Source organism: Nelumbo lutea, chromosome 1 (genome assembly GCF_056320005.1).
Source record: "Nelumbo lutea isolate HS-2025 chromosome 1, American lotus-T2T, whole genome shotgun sequence".
Classification (NCBI taxonomy): domain Eukaryota; kingdom Viridiplantae; phylum Streptophyta; class Magnoliopsida; order Proteales; family Nelumbonaceae; genus Nelumbo; species Nelumbo lutea.
Genome location: NC_142684.1, coordinates 187815879 through 187831933, shown reverse-complemented (window position 1 = coordinate 187831933; position 16055 = coordinate 187815879). Strand labels below are relative to the sequence as shown.

The 16055-nt window shown below is 41.7% G+C and overlaps 1 protein-coding gene across 1 annotated transcript; it reads left to right on the top strand.

Moving 5' to 3' along the window:
- Positions 1–394: 394 nt before the first annotated feature.
- Positions 395–7046, top strand: LOC148879907 (putative glycerol-3-phosphate acyltransferase 8). The gene is made up of 2 exons (XM_088961636.1): positions 395–1221; positions 6337–7046. Exons 1-2 carry the CDS (start codon positions 598–600, stop codon positions 6892–6894), a joined length of 1182 nt encoding a protein of 393 aa, XP_088817762.1. The 5' UTR covers positions 395–597; the 3' UTR covers positions 6895–7046.
- The last annotated feature ends 9009 nt before the right edge of the window (positions 7047–16055 follow it).

Here is a 16055-nt window from a genome sequence, read left to right as displayed (position 1 = left end):
AGTCATCAGTAAAGCCGGAGCCCTATTTTCAAGTTTCAACCAACAACCATGAACCACCCAACAAAATCTTCTTCAATTTCAAACCATTCAACTACTCCTACACCAATGCACCTTCCTACACTCAAACCTGCCCTTGCTTCCCCTGCGTTAACTAATTAATTAATACTCATCTTTTTCTTCACCTTGCTATGCATGCCCATGACCATGAGGCCCACCTCCACCAACGGGAGCGAGCACCGGATTGGAACAACTAATGGACGTAATAACCTGCTTATTCCGATCCTGTGGCCCCTGGCATACCTCTTAATTTTTGTTGTTACCTTCACGCAAGCATTGCCCATTTAATATTTTCCTCCCTTTGGGCTTCTGGCCCATGTGGACTCAATGGTTGTTGGGTTGGGTCGGATCCAAATTTAAAACTTTATAAGCTGCAAACTAAGAGGAGCGAGGCTAAATTTGTAATTTTACTTACTTCTCCACCATTTTAAACCTCTGCAACTGCAACCCTGATACCGTCCCTCCACATCCATTTTACATATGTACAGTCTTCAGTGAGGAAGAGCTCTCCTCACAACTCACAAGAGTCACCAGAAAAACATGTCTGCTCGATCCCAATACTTTCCACCGATCTCACTCTGCAATGTGTCCGGCCGAGACACCCAAACGATAGCCGCCGATCTCGACGGCACTCTCCTCATCTCCCGAAGCTCTTTTCCCTACTTCATGCTGATAGCCATCGAAGCCGGCAGCTTTTTACGCGGCCTGGCTCTCCTTCTCGCCTCTCCTCTCATCCTCATTGCCTACAAATTCGTTTCTGAGTCTCTTGGCATTCAGCTCCTCATCTTCATATCGTTTAAGGGTTTGAAGATCCGAGACATTGAGCTTGCATCCCGAGCGGTGCTGCCAAGATTCTACGCCGCGGATGTGAGATCAGAGAGTTGGAACGTGTTTAGCAAGTGTAATAACAAGATTGTAGTGACGGCCAACCCGACGGTGATGGTGGAGCCATTCGTCAAAGATTTCCTCGGCGGGGACAAGGTGTTGGGAACGGAGATCGAGGTCAACCCGAAAACGGGGAGAGCTACGGGTTTTGTGAAGAAGCCAGGGGTATTAGTAGGGCATTTGAAAAGATCGGCTATCCTGAAGGAGTTTGGTGACAAATTGCCCGATTTAGGAATCGGAGATCGCGAGTCTGATCACGATTTCATGGAAGTTTGTGAGGTATTTATTTTCTTTTCGTTCTTCAAAAATAATAAAGGGTAAAATATAAAAACTTTCCCTCAAGTTTTTGGCAATCATAAAAATTTCCCTTCAGATTTTACTTTCATAATAACATCCCCTGTAGTTAATCAAAAACCTGCAGTTACCTCCCTGTCAGTACTGAATGAAGACTTTAAAGTTTCGAAATTATCCTTACAACTTATTAGAGAATCTTCCAATATGATTTAAAATGCTAGATATGCCCTTTTAAGATTCATTAGATCTAACATTTTTATAGAGTAAAATTATCTTAATCTTTTTAATTAAAAGTGAGAAATTCTTTTGGGGGTATTTTAGTAAATTTTCATATAAATTAATAAATGTAAGGGAAAATTCCTTATTAGTACCCTATATTTTGGGCCTAGTGTCACTTTGGTCCCCTAATTTTAAAATGCGATAATTCAGTACCCGAACTTTCAAAATGTGACAACTCAGTACCTACCGTTGACTAGTTAACCTAAGTGGCATTTGAAAAAGACATAAATGCCCTTCGGGTGTCATCTAATTTTTTTTATCAACCATCCAAACATTGACAAAAAATTAACAACCTCAAATCCTTGCCTCTTCCATTCAAGAAAGTTGAGGTCATGTTTGAGTGGGCATTCAAGTGAAGCTAATTTTCTTAAATAGAAGAGGCAAGTATTTGAGGCTGTTAATTTTTGTCAATGTTTGGATGGTTGATAAGAAAATTAAATGACACTCGAAGGGCATTTGTATCTTCTTCAAATGCCACTTAACGGCTAGGCAAGTACTAGATTGTCATGTTTTGAAAGTTTGGGTATTGAATTGTTGCATTTAAAGTTCGATGACCAAAGTGGCATTAGGCCCAAAGTATAGGGTATTAATCGGGAATTTTCCCTAAATGTAAGGGTAAATGAGTATTTTTGAAAAAACTAATGCATTAGACTAACATTTTCTATCCATGATAATAAAGAAAGAAAGTAACCATGGGTTTTTTCAATATTATAAGGGAGGTTTTTGTGAAAGCCAAATCATAGGAGATGCTTTTATAATTTACCCAATAACATATATGAAAAGTGCATCACACGTGGAAACCTTTGGATTAAGATAAGTAGTGAGACCTACCTATTATATGGTTACTTTGAACCCAGATTTTCTACTCACTTTTCCTATGTGAGTAGGAAAACCCGTTTGGGTCACTTATATATATGACTCTGGATCTCCTACCCACGAGATCTCTACCCACAACACATTACCCCTATGAATTGGAAACATCTCTCCATGCATAATACTACGCAGAGGATGAGATGTTCTCCATGTGTGGCTGCGATAAAACACAACACACACACATACACTAAAACACAATAGTCTAGAAATTTTCTCTTTTTTTGAATTATTTATTTGTTTTACTCCGTGTCGTTTTTTATACAACCAAAGAGGTGCTCTCCTTTTATCTCCTAAATTGTCTCTTATTCATATTTATCATTTCCCCCACTTTTTATTTATATGTATATAAAGAAAGTTTGAATTAAAAATTTTAAAAATTATTTAAATATTCTAAAGAAATTATATAATAACTTAAAATATTTATTAAAACACAAAAAATAATTATAATATATTTAATAGTATTCATATTATTAATAATTTTATACTTTTACCATGAAATTATGTATTAACGATATAAATTATGATTTTCCAGATTATCCCATTTAAATGTAATTCAAATAATAAAAATTAACATTAAAAATAAACCATTATTTAAATATTACAATAACTAAATATCTTAAATGAAAAATGAAAATAGATAAATAATTATATAACAAAGTATTTAATATTATATAATAATTTTAAAATAAATATAATTCAATTAATGAAAATTTTGAAATATTTTATATATTAATTATATATTTAAATAACTTTATGTTTTAAGTAATGAAATATTTAACATAACTAGGTTTTAAATAGTTAAAATAATAAAATTATGTAATAAAATTTAAAAAAAACTTAAAAGTAGAAAAATAATTATAACATAATAAATAATAATTTAATGTTTTACAAAATTAATAACACAATTATGTAACTAATTTCACTTATATGAATTAATAATTCTAGAAAATAACTTAAAAAATAATATTTATTAATAATAATTTTAAAATCTTAATACATATTTATTATATATTTATTTTTTATAAGTAATAAAGTGATTTATTAAGAATGATTAATAGGAGCCAACAAAAATTATATAATAGATATCCCACGGAGAGGCACAAGTTGTTGCCTCAAAAAGCAAAGCAAAATTACTAAGCCCAGAATAATTGATCCCTATGCACCCCTTGCTTGGCAAGAAGTTTTTCCATCCCATTAGCTGATCTTCTTTCCCACTGAACTCTAATTGTTAAATTGGATGATAGCCATTTAAATTTTATCATCACTGCTATATTTATTATATATTTATATATACTAAACAATGCATTTTTTTGATAAATATATTTTCAATAATTATGTATAAATCTATTTTTGTTTTGTTATTTAATAGAATTTGTTTACTAAATTATTGGAGATTAAACTACTATTATTTAACTTTCTCCATTTAATTTATTCTACTTATTGTATGTTTGTTATAACTTATTGGTTAATATTTATTAGATATTAAACTATTATTTGAGATTACACTATTTATTAACTAATTTAATATATTTCTTAGTATTGTAAATTTGTAGTTATTATATTTTTATTAGTTCTTTATTGTATTTTCATTATCAATATATTTTCAATAATTATGTTTTTGCACTATAAATTTTCAATAATTATTGGAAATTAAACTATTGTTATTTATTAGAGATTAGACTACTAGTTTAGTTGAAATAAGCAATGCTCACAAGTTGGTTCGGTTTGGTTGTAGGCATTTTGGCCAACCAACTCGACTTGGTCAATCAGTTCAAAAGATTTAAACTAAAAAATTAAATTTAAATTTTAAAAAATACAATGACATTATTAAAAATAAATTAAGAATTAAATTTATTATATAAAATAGTTTAAAATAAGAAATATCGTAATTTTTCCACTCCGATCACAATTTGGTTGGAATCTGATTGGGGCATTTTGATTCCAATTCCAAGCATCTTCCTGTGAATCAAACGAACCTTTATAGATTGGAACTAGAGGGTTCCCCATACGGGGAATGGCCATTCCCGACCCCTAGGAATGAGATTCCCATTCTAGTCTCTCTATTTTGTATTTTTTTTTGACAAAACACCCCCATCCATTCCAAACCCTAATCGTCCCATGTCCTAAGCGTCTCCATAAACCTTCCTCTATACCTTTTTCCATCCAAGTAGTTGCTGCCAATGACCATCTCCAACGAGGTATGATTGCTGCTTCCTCTTACCTTCTCTATTTTCTCTTCTTCCTCCCCCTCTTTATCTGACTCTCCCTCCTCCCCTCAATCGCCAATACTATTGTTAATACCGTCGGCGATCGATATTAGCCCAGCTGAACAGAGATTTCACCAAATAGCAATTCAATTTCAATTGCGTTTGAAGTAAATAGGCATCGAGAATAAACAATTCTGATTTCAATTCCTAGGAATTCCCATTCCAATTCGGATTCCAATCCCAACTCAAACCAAATGAACCTAATTATCTGTGGCGGGCTTATAAATTAAAGTAATTTTACTTTTACTAAATGACAATAATTAATACGTATTTGCATTCATTTATTTATTTATTTAAATAGTTTAAATTTGAGTTAAATAAATCCTCTTAACGAAACAACGTCCTGCTTAAAAAACGAAGCAAGCGAACAACTTTCAATGGCTATGAATATGAATCAGAAACCAAATTGTTTGTGTGTTGAGTCAGGAAGTTGTTGGCCCAATTTTAATGAGTCTATCTGTAAAAGAGGTGTCCTCTTAACTCTGATGGATATTGGTGTCCAATGGAGTCAATGGAAACACATGTAATGTAATGGTGGGTCCAGCCAGCACATTGATGAGGGTCTACATTCTTCTTCCACCTTAATTCATTTGCCTCCCAACTACCAACTGTAGAACAATGTGAATCGTTCCATCAATAAACAAAACTTAGATGAGATCAGTAGTGATGCCCTATTTGTCTTCCATTCTATAATAAACTATTTACATAGTTTGCCTCCTACCCTGACCTTTGCATACAGACTCTTATTTAGCCAAGTGATAGATTTAATTAAAGGGGCATTTTATAATGTGAATTATTTTTCTTGTTGCAAGTTTTAAAAGTAAATCAAAATCATCTTGTTTAAAAACATTTTGTTTTTTAAAACTAAAACGAATAATATGTTCTTAAATTTTAAAAAACATATTTTAAGCTGGTTACTTAATATCATGTTTTTGTCTTAATAAGTGACTTGTGTTTCACAAGTCATATAATTTATACATTACAAAATTTGTTTTTTGTTTTAAAAATTATTATTTTGATGGTTCCAAAATGGTTTGAAAACATGTATTTTTTTTTCTAAACAAAAGTGACTTGTGTTTACCTTGAAAAACAAAAACAAAATTCAAAATTATGTTTACAAAGACCCCCTTGTACAATGGGGTCAATGACAAAGACACCCCTGATATTTCACTTTGTGACAAATGCACCTGGTAATTAAATGGAATGCATTAAATTATTAAAATACCCACCAGAGTTTTTCTTATTTTCTCTTTTTTATCCTTTTCTCTTAAACCCTAATTGACCCAAAAGTACCTTCATTTTCTCCAAATAAAATCAACTAAAATTACCACAATCATTTCAATGACAGAGAAAAGTTTCTTTAAATTTTTGTTTCATTTCACTCGTATGAATAACATATTGCTTTGTATTTATATTTATGAGAAAGAAACCACTACCATTTTATCTGAATATTGAATCCAACAAGTAATCTACAAGGACCTATCAGTGCAAGGGAGAGTACTTCAATATAAAAAGAAAAATAAATAAGAAAAAGGATAATTTGGATATTTAAATAAATAAAAATAAAAACATCGATCACCCAAAGAAAGAATGAATAACTGTTATTGTTTGTTGACTTGTTACTGATGCATGCTGATCTTGTTTATGGTTTGTGTAACACAACCGTCAACTGACAACACAGGAGGGCTATATGGTGCCGCATGATCCGTCAGCAACTCCGGTCCCCCAAGAGTGTCTGAAGAGCCCCATCATCTTCCACGATGGCCGCCTCGTCCAACGCCCTACCCCACTCAACGCCATCCTCACGTTCCTCTGGCTCCCCTTCGGCTTCATCCTCTGCTTCATCCGCGTCTACTTCAATCTCCCACTGCCCGAGCGCATCGTTCGCTACACCTATGGTCTCCTCGGCATAAAGCTCGTTATCAGTGGCAATCTCCCGCCCCCGCCCAGCAAAGGCTGCCCGGGCTCCCTCTTCGTGTGCAACCACCGCACTCCACTCGACCCCATCGTCATCTGCATCGCCCTGGGTCGCAAGGTCTCCTGCGTCACCTACAGTGTAAGCAAGATCTCCAGGCTCCAGTCTCCCATCCCAGCAGTCGCGTTGACCCGTGATCGCCAGGCTGATGCCGCCCGCATTTCCGCCCTCCTCCAAAAGGGTGACTTGGTTATCTGCCCCGAGGGAACCACATGTCGGAGAAAAAAAGAAACACTACTCTACTGTCACTGTGTACTACGTTGACGTCCAACAGGACAGCCCTCTTGACAACTCTTAATTAGCATCAATACTTGCTATTTCCGTGTTTTTCTCATAGCCCCTTCAATCTCCATGTATTAATTGGCATCAATACTTCTTATTTTTGTATTTTCTCGAAACTATACAGTTTTATTCTACTTGCCTTGGCTTTTACTATAAACAAAGAAGAGGTCTGGGGCTAAATTTGTAATTTTATTTAGTATAAATTACAAAGACCCCGTAATATGGGGTCAATATCAAAGGTCCCATGTGAATGTCCAAGCGGAGGTCACAAATAGAGCCATTCTCCACGGATTGAAGGTATGTCTGGATCGAGCTAAGGGACTGTGGGTAGATGAGTTGCCCAGCGTACTATGGGCTTACTAAACTACGGTGAAAACCGCAACAGGCGAGACCCCCTTCAACCTCACTTACGGCACTGAGGTAGTCATCCCAACCGAGATCGAGGTTTCCGTGCTACGTCTGGAAGTGTACGATGACAAAGCAAATGGGGACGAACTATGCACCAACCTCAACCTACTTGACGAGGTACGGGACCTCGCATTCATTAGGATCGTGGCCTACCAGCAGAGTAGCTCAGTACTATAACACCAGGGTCAAGAAGTGCAACCTCCGCGTCGGAGACTTGGTTCTTCATAAAGTCATGGTACCTGAGCCTGGTGTTGGTAAGATCGGGCCAAATTGGGAAGGACCCTACCGAGTAAAGTGAGTGCTCGGGGAAGGAACGTATGAGCTCGAAATCCTAGAAGGGAAACAGATACCTCGGGCATGGAATATTGTCAACCTAAGGTAATATTACCTGTAATTACCGAACTCCAGAGGAATGGACCATAAGTCGCTCCCCCGGCCTAAGGGCCAAAATGCGGAGCTAAGGACCTCAGCGCCCAGTTACCTCTTCGGCATGGGCGAACTCCAGAGAGTGGACTATGAGTCGCTCCCTTGGCCTAAGGGACAGAACGTCGAGTTAAGGACCTCAGAGCCCAATCGCCTCTTCAGCACGGACAAACTCTAGAGAGTGGACCATAAGTCGCTCCCTCAACCTAAGGGCTAAAACGTTGAGCTAACGAAAGATCTCGATACCGTGTAAGACCTAATCGCCTCATCGGCATAGGCTAAGTACTTGTAATGCCTAAGTCACAAGCAACTCGGGTGTGAACCCTATGATGCATGGCTCGCCCCAGCATACAGCGGGTTGAACCCGTTAGGGACAACCGATAAGTAACCCAGGTGCAGACAGGTCGGGCATATACCCTACTATGTCATTCACGTCGATGTACATCATAGAATCACCCCCCAAGTATTGGGAGACAGTTCGGGGTGATGATAGTCAAGAAACCCCTACTTCGGGTACTTAGCTTGATAGCTTGACGGTTCGGGGTAAAATAGTTACTTTGGCAAATAAAGCAAATTGCACAACACTTAGCAAAAAGTATATTTTCATTACAAAAGGGGAAAAGAAAAGGAAAAATTGAGCTCGCAGGCTCAATGTACAAGGACCGTCCGAACTACTTAAGGGACCCATCACTCTTGCTCGGAGCCTCTATAGAAGTGTCAGCCTCCCCGATGTCTTCGTCGCCCTCCTCCTTGGAGTCTGGGTCTTCAGTTGCCTGACGGGATACATCTCTCATGATTTGTGAGGTAGTGATAGCGTTTACATCGAGCTGTGAGAACTCGCGCTTTATCAGCCACCTGCTGAACTTGAAGCCCTTGAGGTAGGCATCCACCATTACCCCGTCGAACTCCTCCGACATGACGTAGTCTTGGACGGCCTTGACCTTGGCCTCCTCCGTAGTGCCAAGAAGGATCTCAGTTCACTCCTAAACATCAGCTTTGAGGTTCTCGACCTGGCGCTTCAGAGTTCCCTCATCCGACTCAAGGTCCTTCACCTTACGCAACAATTCCTCCTTCTCGTGCTGCCACTCCTCCTTCTCTAACATCAACGACGTAACTAGCTCTTTCTGAGCTAGCATATCGCCCTCCAGCTGGTGGATTTGGCCATGAGCTAGCTTCAGATCGGAGTGAGCTGCGTGGGCTGAGTCTTCGACAGCCAGAGCTCGCTTTAAGTGCTGCTCAGACTGGTAGGTCAAGGCGTGCACGGCATTGTTCACCTGCCAAGAGAATGCCAGTTAGCACCAATAAAGCAACAATTGCAGAAATTGAAGTCAAAATGCAACGACACTTACCACCATGCAATGGGTAGCTGCTCGAGCTCCGAGCTGAGCAGGCAATAGCTCAGCCCAACTGGAGACCTCCTCGGCACATGCAGCCCCTTTGCTCTTTTGGAGGCTGTACTGTGGGTTCAGAATACTCCAGGCTGATCCCTGGGCTAATTCCCCGCTTCCCAAAGTAGTAGTAGCAGTCTCAAGAGTGAGCTCTGCAGTTGTCTTGGGAACGGGCTCCGCAATCGCCTCGGGCTCCCGAGGTAAGGGGTTCTCCGATTACTCCAAGTTAATCACCGGAGGAGCATCGGTAGGTTGCTCAGCAGGTAGCTCGGGCTCAGGAGTAGGAGCCCATGGAGATTCAATGCGAGCTCTCTTTGCAGCTCGCTTCTTTTTCCCCTTCATTTTTCCAAAGAGCTTCTCTACACTAAGCCACTCCATAGAACCTGCAACAGAGTTCGACGTCAGTAATGCCACCAAGAAGTAGAAACTGTCTACCGAAGAAAAAATACTAACTCTAAACAAGGCGACCTACCGGGACTCAGACCGACCTCAATGAGCTTGTTCTCGACGATGAAGTCCTTGTAGTTGAAGCCGAGCTCTGCCCAAGAATGGAGTGTCTCCCTTGTATCCCGATCAAGCGTAATGTCGGAGTCCTGAATGGCCACCCTCTAGTGAGTAGGGAAGGGCCATCCCGCAAGGTTTCAGATTACAAAATAATCCTGTTTCCAGCCAAGATTTTATTGGGGAGGTCATGTAGTAGCTTGTAGCCCAGGCAGGGGGACAGGTAGTAAGTCTGTCTGTGCTCAGGGAGAACGCTAGAAGCATTCTTCTTTATGGAAAGTATGGAGGCGAAAATGTCTAGGTCGAGAGGCAGGGCATAGTCGAAGCAAAGGGAGATGGTACCGACCAAGTTCCGAATGGAGTTCGGGTGGAGCTGGTCTATAGTGACGTTGAAGTGATTTAACACTTCGATAATTAGGGGGTGCAGTGGAAGGCAGAGTCTGACCACGAGTTGTTCCCCGAAAGTCACGATCTCATCGCAACCGTGTTCCCAAGGGAAGTCGCCCGCAAGAAGGTGGTAGGTATACTCCCTAGGAAGGTTATACTGAGCTATTAGGGCCCTAAGTCTATCTACGGTCATAGTAGAAGGGTCGAATTTGTCTGGTATCCGATCTCGATGAGAGGTGGACATCGGGTTATCCGAGGCCTCCCACATCTCGTAGACTGACTGTGCCTCAGAGGCACCTACTTGAGCCGGGGCACCCACCTCGGGCTCATCTAAGAGACTATCGAAGCTATGGTTTGACATAACTACGAGCTGAAAATGAGCTAAAAGAGAAGCGAACTACGAACTGAAAAGGAGAGACTAAGGAGACTCACCAAGGGAAAACGATCAAACTAGAAAGAATGGCAGACTGGAAAACCCGAGCTGAAGAGCTTAGCCGCGACCTCAAGACGAGCGTTATTGAACTTGTGGCGGAGAAAATGGCGGGGGTCCCCCCCTCTTTATAGCCGATATGCCCAAGATTCAACGGTTGAGATCAAGACAATCTAATGGCTCTCAAGAGAACTGACTGCACGACCCCCGAAGTGAAATCAGTTTAGCGCATTTTTTGATGTCCGCGGAGTTTATAAATTGCGTGACATCCATGCGTAAACTGTACGCGACCTAGGTTACCCTTGATTGATCCGAGCAATGAATTGGTCCGGCCGGCGAACTCTAATGAAGTAGCCTAGACTTCGGGCCAAATCCACCCGTCACGTCGTGAACTCCCCACACCAAGTCAGGACCCCTGGCTCGGGGAGTGGGGGGCAATTGATGGAGGGTGATTTGACCCGACCTCATCATAAGAGGACACATGGACGTGACTCAACATAAGTGACAACTCAACGCGACCAGTCTGCCAAGATCCAGCGTAGCAGCTCGGCACCAGATGACACTTCGATTACCCCGAGCTAAGATTCTTCCAAGGAAGCGCACCAGATGATAGCTCGGCACCTAAGTTAGAATAAATTTACTCCACCTAAACCTAAGTAGGCCATCTCAGGTAGAAGCACCTCAATACGACACCTGCAGCTCGACACAAGGTAGCTTGGTACAAGGCAGCTCGCAGAAGAATAGCTCGGCGTATCACAGGAAGATCTCATGTCTAACAACCGTACCTGCCAAATCTGGAGACTGCACCCACATCTCTCACTAGGCGGCGGCGTGCCTGCCAACCCTGAGAGGTGTCCCCCACCTGACAGGGCCATACTCTGCAATAGTTACATGCGCAACCCTGGCAAGCAATGACTGCGGCAGAGAATCAGAGGCAGTTATGCCTGATTTGACAAGACACTGCTATATAAGAGCTCCGACCCCCAAAGAGAGAAGGTATTGCAACTTACATGATCTATACTCTAGCTCTCTCATTTCTTGCTCTACAACTCTCTTCCTGTTACTAACTTAAGCATCGAAGTGTTCCCGTCGGGCAAGTCCCCCTGGGATCCTTCATTGTCTTCTCCTCCTCAGGTATCTCGTCTGTCGCCAGCTTGGAGTGCAGCCCCTTCCAGCTAGGAGTGACTAGGTCATGCACCATCACCCTGAATTTTGGTCGTTAAACAAAGACCCCCTCGTCCGTTAAGTCAGATGAGAGAAGGTGTTAAGTTATCAAAATATTCCATTAAATATTTTCTATTTTCTTTTTCTTGCCATTCTCTTTTAAAATCTAACCAACACAAAAATACCTTTAATCATCGTTGGAAAAGGGAAAAAATCTAATTTTCTTTGGTGAGAAATTTGACTTTCTCATTGGGCTCCGTTTTGTTTGTGGGATGAGGATGAGAAAAAGGGAATATTCCAAAATTGTAGATTTAGGGTCACACCAAAACAGTGCGGCCCCGGTGGGAAAACTCGAGAAAACTCAAGTTATAATCTCCCTCCTCCCTCCCTCCTCCCGTAAGGTGGCAGCGACATCAGAGCATGACCATGCCTATGAGATCGTCATCATCAAAGTTAGAAGAGCACGACCATGCCAAAGGCGGCAACGACGATGATGTCAATGTCGTCGATCGCAACCATTCAAAAGTTTAGGTAATAACTTTCGAGAAGATCATTCAAGACGAAGAAGTTACAATGGCAATCAACGCCATCGATCGTGACCATTCGAAAGTTTAGGTAATAACGTTGTCGATTGCGACCATTCGACGTCGACGTCAACGTCAACGTCACCTTGAGGCCATACAAGTTACAATGGCAATCGGGAATAAACAGAGATGTTGAAAAGAGAAGATGAAGAAGAAGAAGAGAGGAGAAAGAGAGTGGGAGATGAAGGGGGTAGTCGTCGCCTGACTCGCCTCTGTTCGTCTTAAACGAAGGAGGAAGGTGAACAGTGGCATTTCAAAATAGTCAGCTAACACCTCAGCACTACGTAAGAAAACCTCAGGAGCGCCCCAGACACCTCATACCCGCCCTGGCGATAGGGATGATCATGGGCCGGGCCGGGCTTTGCACTTATGATAAGGTCTATAGCTTAGGCCCAAACCCGACCTGCCCTGGGGTTTTGGGCCAGTAATATAAGCCCTAGCCCAGGTTTACACAGGCCCGGGCCAGGTCAGATTCTGGGCCAATGTGTTTCATATATAAAACATTACATATCTATAATATTTTATATCAAATCACATAATATGCATATAGACTTTTATTTTATATATTATATAATATAAAATATTAAATATAATATAAATTATATATGTCATGTTATAATATTTATATACAAAATATATAATATAATGTAAAATAACATGTATACATATGTATACATTATACACAAAATGTGTAAGTTTAAATATATGTGGGTCGGTCTTGAAGTATTAAGCCTAAGCCTGGCCCTAAAATTTGTGGGCCTGATGTGGGCCTGGGCCCGTGATGAGCCTAAACACAAAACCTAGGCCCAAGCCTGGAATTTCTGGGCCAGGCCAGGCTGGGCTGAAATGATCACCCCTACCTGGCGACCTCGGCAGACCAAACTGCGAATGCTTCGGCAAGATGCTAGGTTGGCATAAGAGGTGTCCTGCTTCCATCAACCTTAACCGAGTTCAGTTAGCGACCTGCCTAACGTACCAAATAACCTCCTCTATGAGCAGAATACCATCTCTAACTTCCATGGGATCACGACGCCACGTTTGAAGAACCAGTTATTATCCTACCCACTACAGATGTGACTAGATAGACAATATTCACTTACGTTGAGTCCATCTTTGGGCGTGGAACCGCCTCTGAACCAGACGGGCTGGAGATGTCGGACACGCTTTATGAGCCTCATTGCAGCTAGCCTATATAAAGGCATCCCCATTCACATAAAAGGTACACGCGATTTATCTCTCAAAGCACACTTGTCTCTCTCGCTTTTTAAAGGCATCCCCATCCACCCCGAGTAAAGCAACTCGGGTACTCTGATTATTTACTTGTAGCTCGACTAGGCAACTTCACCATCCCTTCATCCAAGTTGTAAACGCTACACAAAGCCTAGTTCTCACCTTTCTATAGCTTTAGAAGCCTAATGGCATCTTCTAGCAACACCCCCGTCATCAATGTCAAAAACAACGTACGTGCTAAAGGAGCAATCATAGGGGAGTAGGAATAGAATGCCATGCATATTGAGGTCCCCTTTATTACTATCGGGTAGTTCATCGTGCCCCTCACCTTACCTGGCGTCCCTGTTATGCAGAACCCTAACCTCCCTCTACCCATTGTGAATGCGCTTCTTCCGTCGGTTGAGCCCTCCGTGCTTTCCACTAGAGTTGACGGTTGCCAGTTGAATGAGCAAGTGTAGTTCATTCATGGGATTGACCTGCAGATGAGAACATGGGAAGGTTGTTTTGCGGCATTGTGAATGCGCTTCTTCCGTCGGTCAAGCCCTCCGTGCTTTCCACTGGAGTTGACGATTGCCAGTTCAATGAGCAGGTGTAGTTCATTCACGGGATTGACCTGCAGATGAGAACGTGGGAAGGTCATTTTACGGCATTAGTAGGGATGCAATAGCAACAACAACAATAGCAATAGCAACAACACTAGTGATATCAAGCCATTAGGTCGAACTAGAACCAACAGCTTGACGACCAGAATCAAAACCCAATACCGATCCCACCTCATTGCCTCGATAACCATAACCAGGTCCCAGTTGAGGAACTAAGTTGTGCCACAACACTGATTGGGACTGAAGCCACTAGCTCGACCAAGGGGTCACAGAGAAGGCACTGTAGAACCACACACCACGCCCTTGGAAGAAGTCGCCTTGCCCCAAATGACAATGAGGATGCGAAAAAGAAAGAACATAAGGAAGCCACTCGTCAGCACAACTGGTGTCCCAAACTTCATTATTGGCTATTGAGATCTTCATGGCCTCACAACCAAATGACTTCAAGGACCCTAGCCTAGAATCCTATGATGGGACAACTGACTTGGTCTACCACCTTGATAGCTCCCAGGCCTTGATGTAGCTATACGGGGCAAATGACTCGAGCCCTTACATGGTCTCCTGACCACCTTCTAGGGCAAGCCGTGGGCTCCTTTAAGAGTTGGAGTCAATTCGTCAACCTCTTCACGACAAGCATGCAGTGCTAGAAGTCGATGACCTACCTATTGAACATTGTCCAACGACCCGATGAGAAGCTCTAGGACTACATCAAAAGGTTCAACCTAGAGCGACTTCAAATCCCAAACCTTGACCCAACCGTACAGCTCATCGCGGCAGTCAATGGTGTTCGACATCCTAACTTGTACTGGGAGGTTGAATTGAACCCTCTGGCCTCTATGGAGGAGTTCCTTAACCAGACCACCAAGTTCACAAAGGCCGAAGAAGTGCTCAGGTCTTGATTAAAGCTGAGCAACAAGCGAAAGAGATTGGAGGATGAGTCCAAAAGCAGCAAATAGCAGTGGAAGAGCAAGTCCCCAAGACGAAGACAGTTCCCACATAGTCGGTGCAGCAGGTTGCCACAAAGAATGAGCAGGTCCCTGTACAAAGGCAGCAGGTCCAATGGTCGGCGTTCTCACACCCCTCTCATCCTGAACCGCAGCTACACAACACTTAACATGAAGAGGGGAGCAATTCTGATGCAAATAAAGACAGTTGAGTACGTCAAGTGACCACCTAGGATGAGAGGAGACCCAACCAACAAGAACCCAAATAAGTATTGCCACTTCCATCGGGATATTGGCCATGATCTGGAGAACTATCATAATCTAAAGGATGAGATCAATGAATGATAACTCTGCATTTTGATGCCTTAAGGGCATCAATTCAAGGGTATTTTTGGCCTTAGAATAGTCAAGATGTGCCATTTTCCCAGTTAAATGCAATGTTGTGGCCTCTAAGGGTCTCTGTGCAAATTTTGGGGAAAACTGGGAAGTTTTCATGGCTGAAATGCAGATTTTGGGAAGCTAGTGTGAAGTCCAGCTGAGAGAAGAGGTGTTTTTGTGAAAAACTGAAAGCAAGAGGGTGCCTCCTAGCCGCTAAACACAGTTTGGCGTCCATCCTACTATATTAGCATGCTCCCCATGACTTAGCAAACCCTAGTGCGCCCTTTAACCCATTCTTTTCACTCTTAACAAACCATAGCCACCTCTAACTACTAAATCCTCACCTTCCATCCCTTCTAATCTCCACCATCCATTTTAGGGCACTCTCTTTTTAGCATTCTAACCGTAGGAGCCACCTAACTTCTAATCTTCATCAATCAGCCTTTAACCATTAAATCTCAGCCTTAAATAATATTGGGTGCCTTCTCCTTTTCTTCTTAGCCTTAGGATCACCCTAGAACCATCCTAACCCTTCATTCTAAACCCTAGGGCACCCATAATTTTGCTAAAACCCAACTGTCACCCCCCTCTTTCTCTCTAATCCCACTTGTGTCCACTCTTCTCTATAAAAAGGGCCCAAGATCTCTTAAGAAAGGGTTGGATTCTACCCCAAGGTAAGAATGAAGGTTGATCTTGAGAAGTTC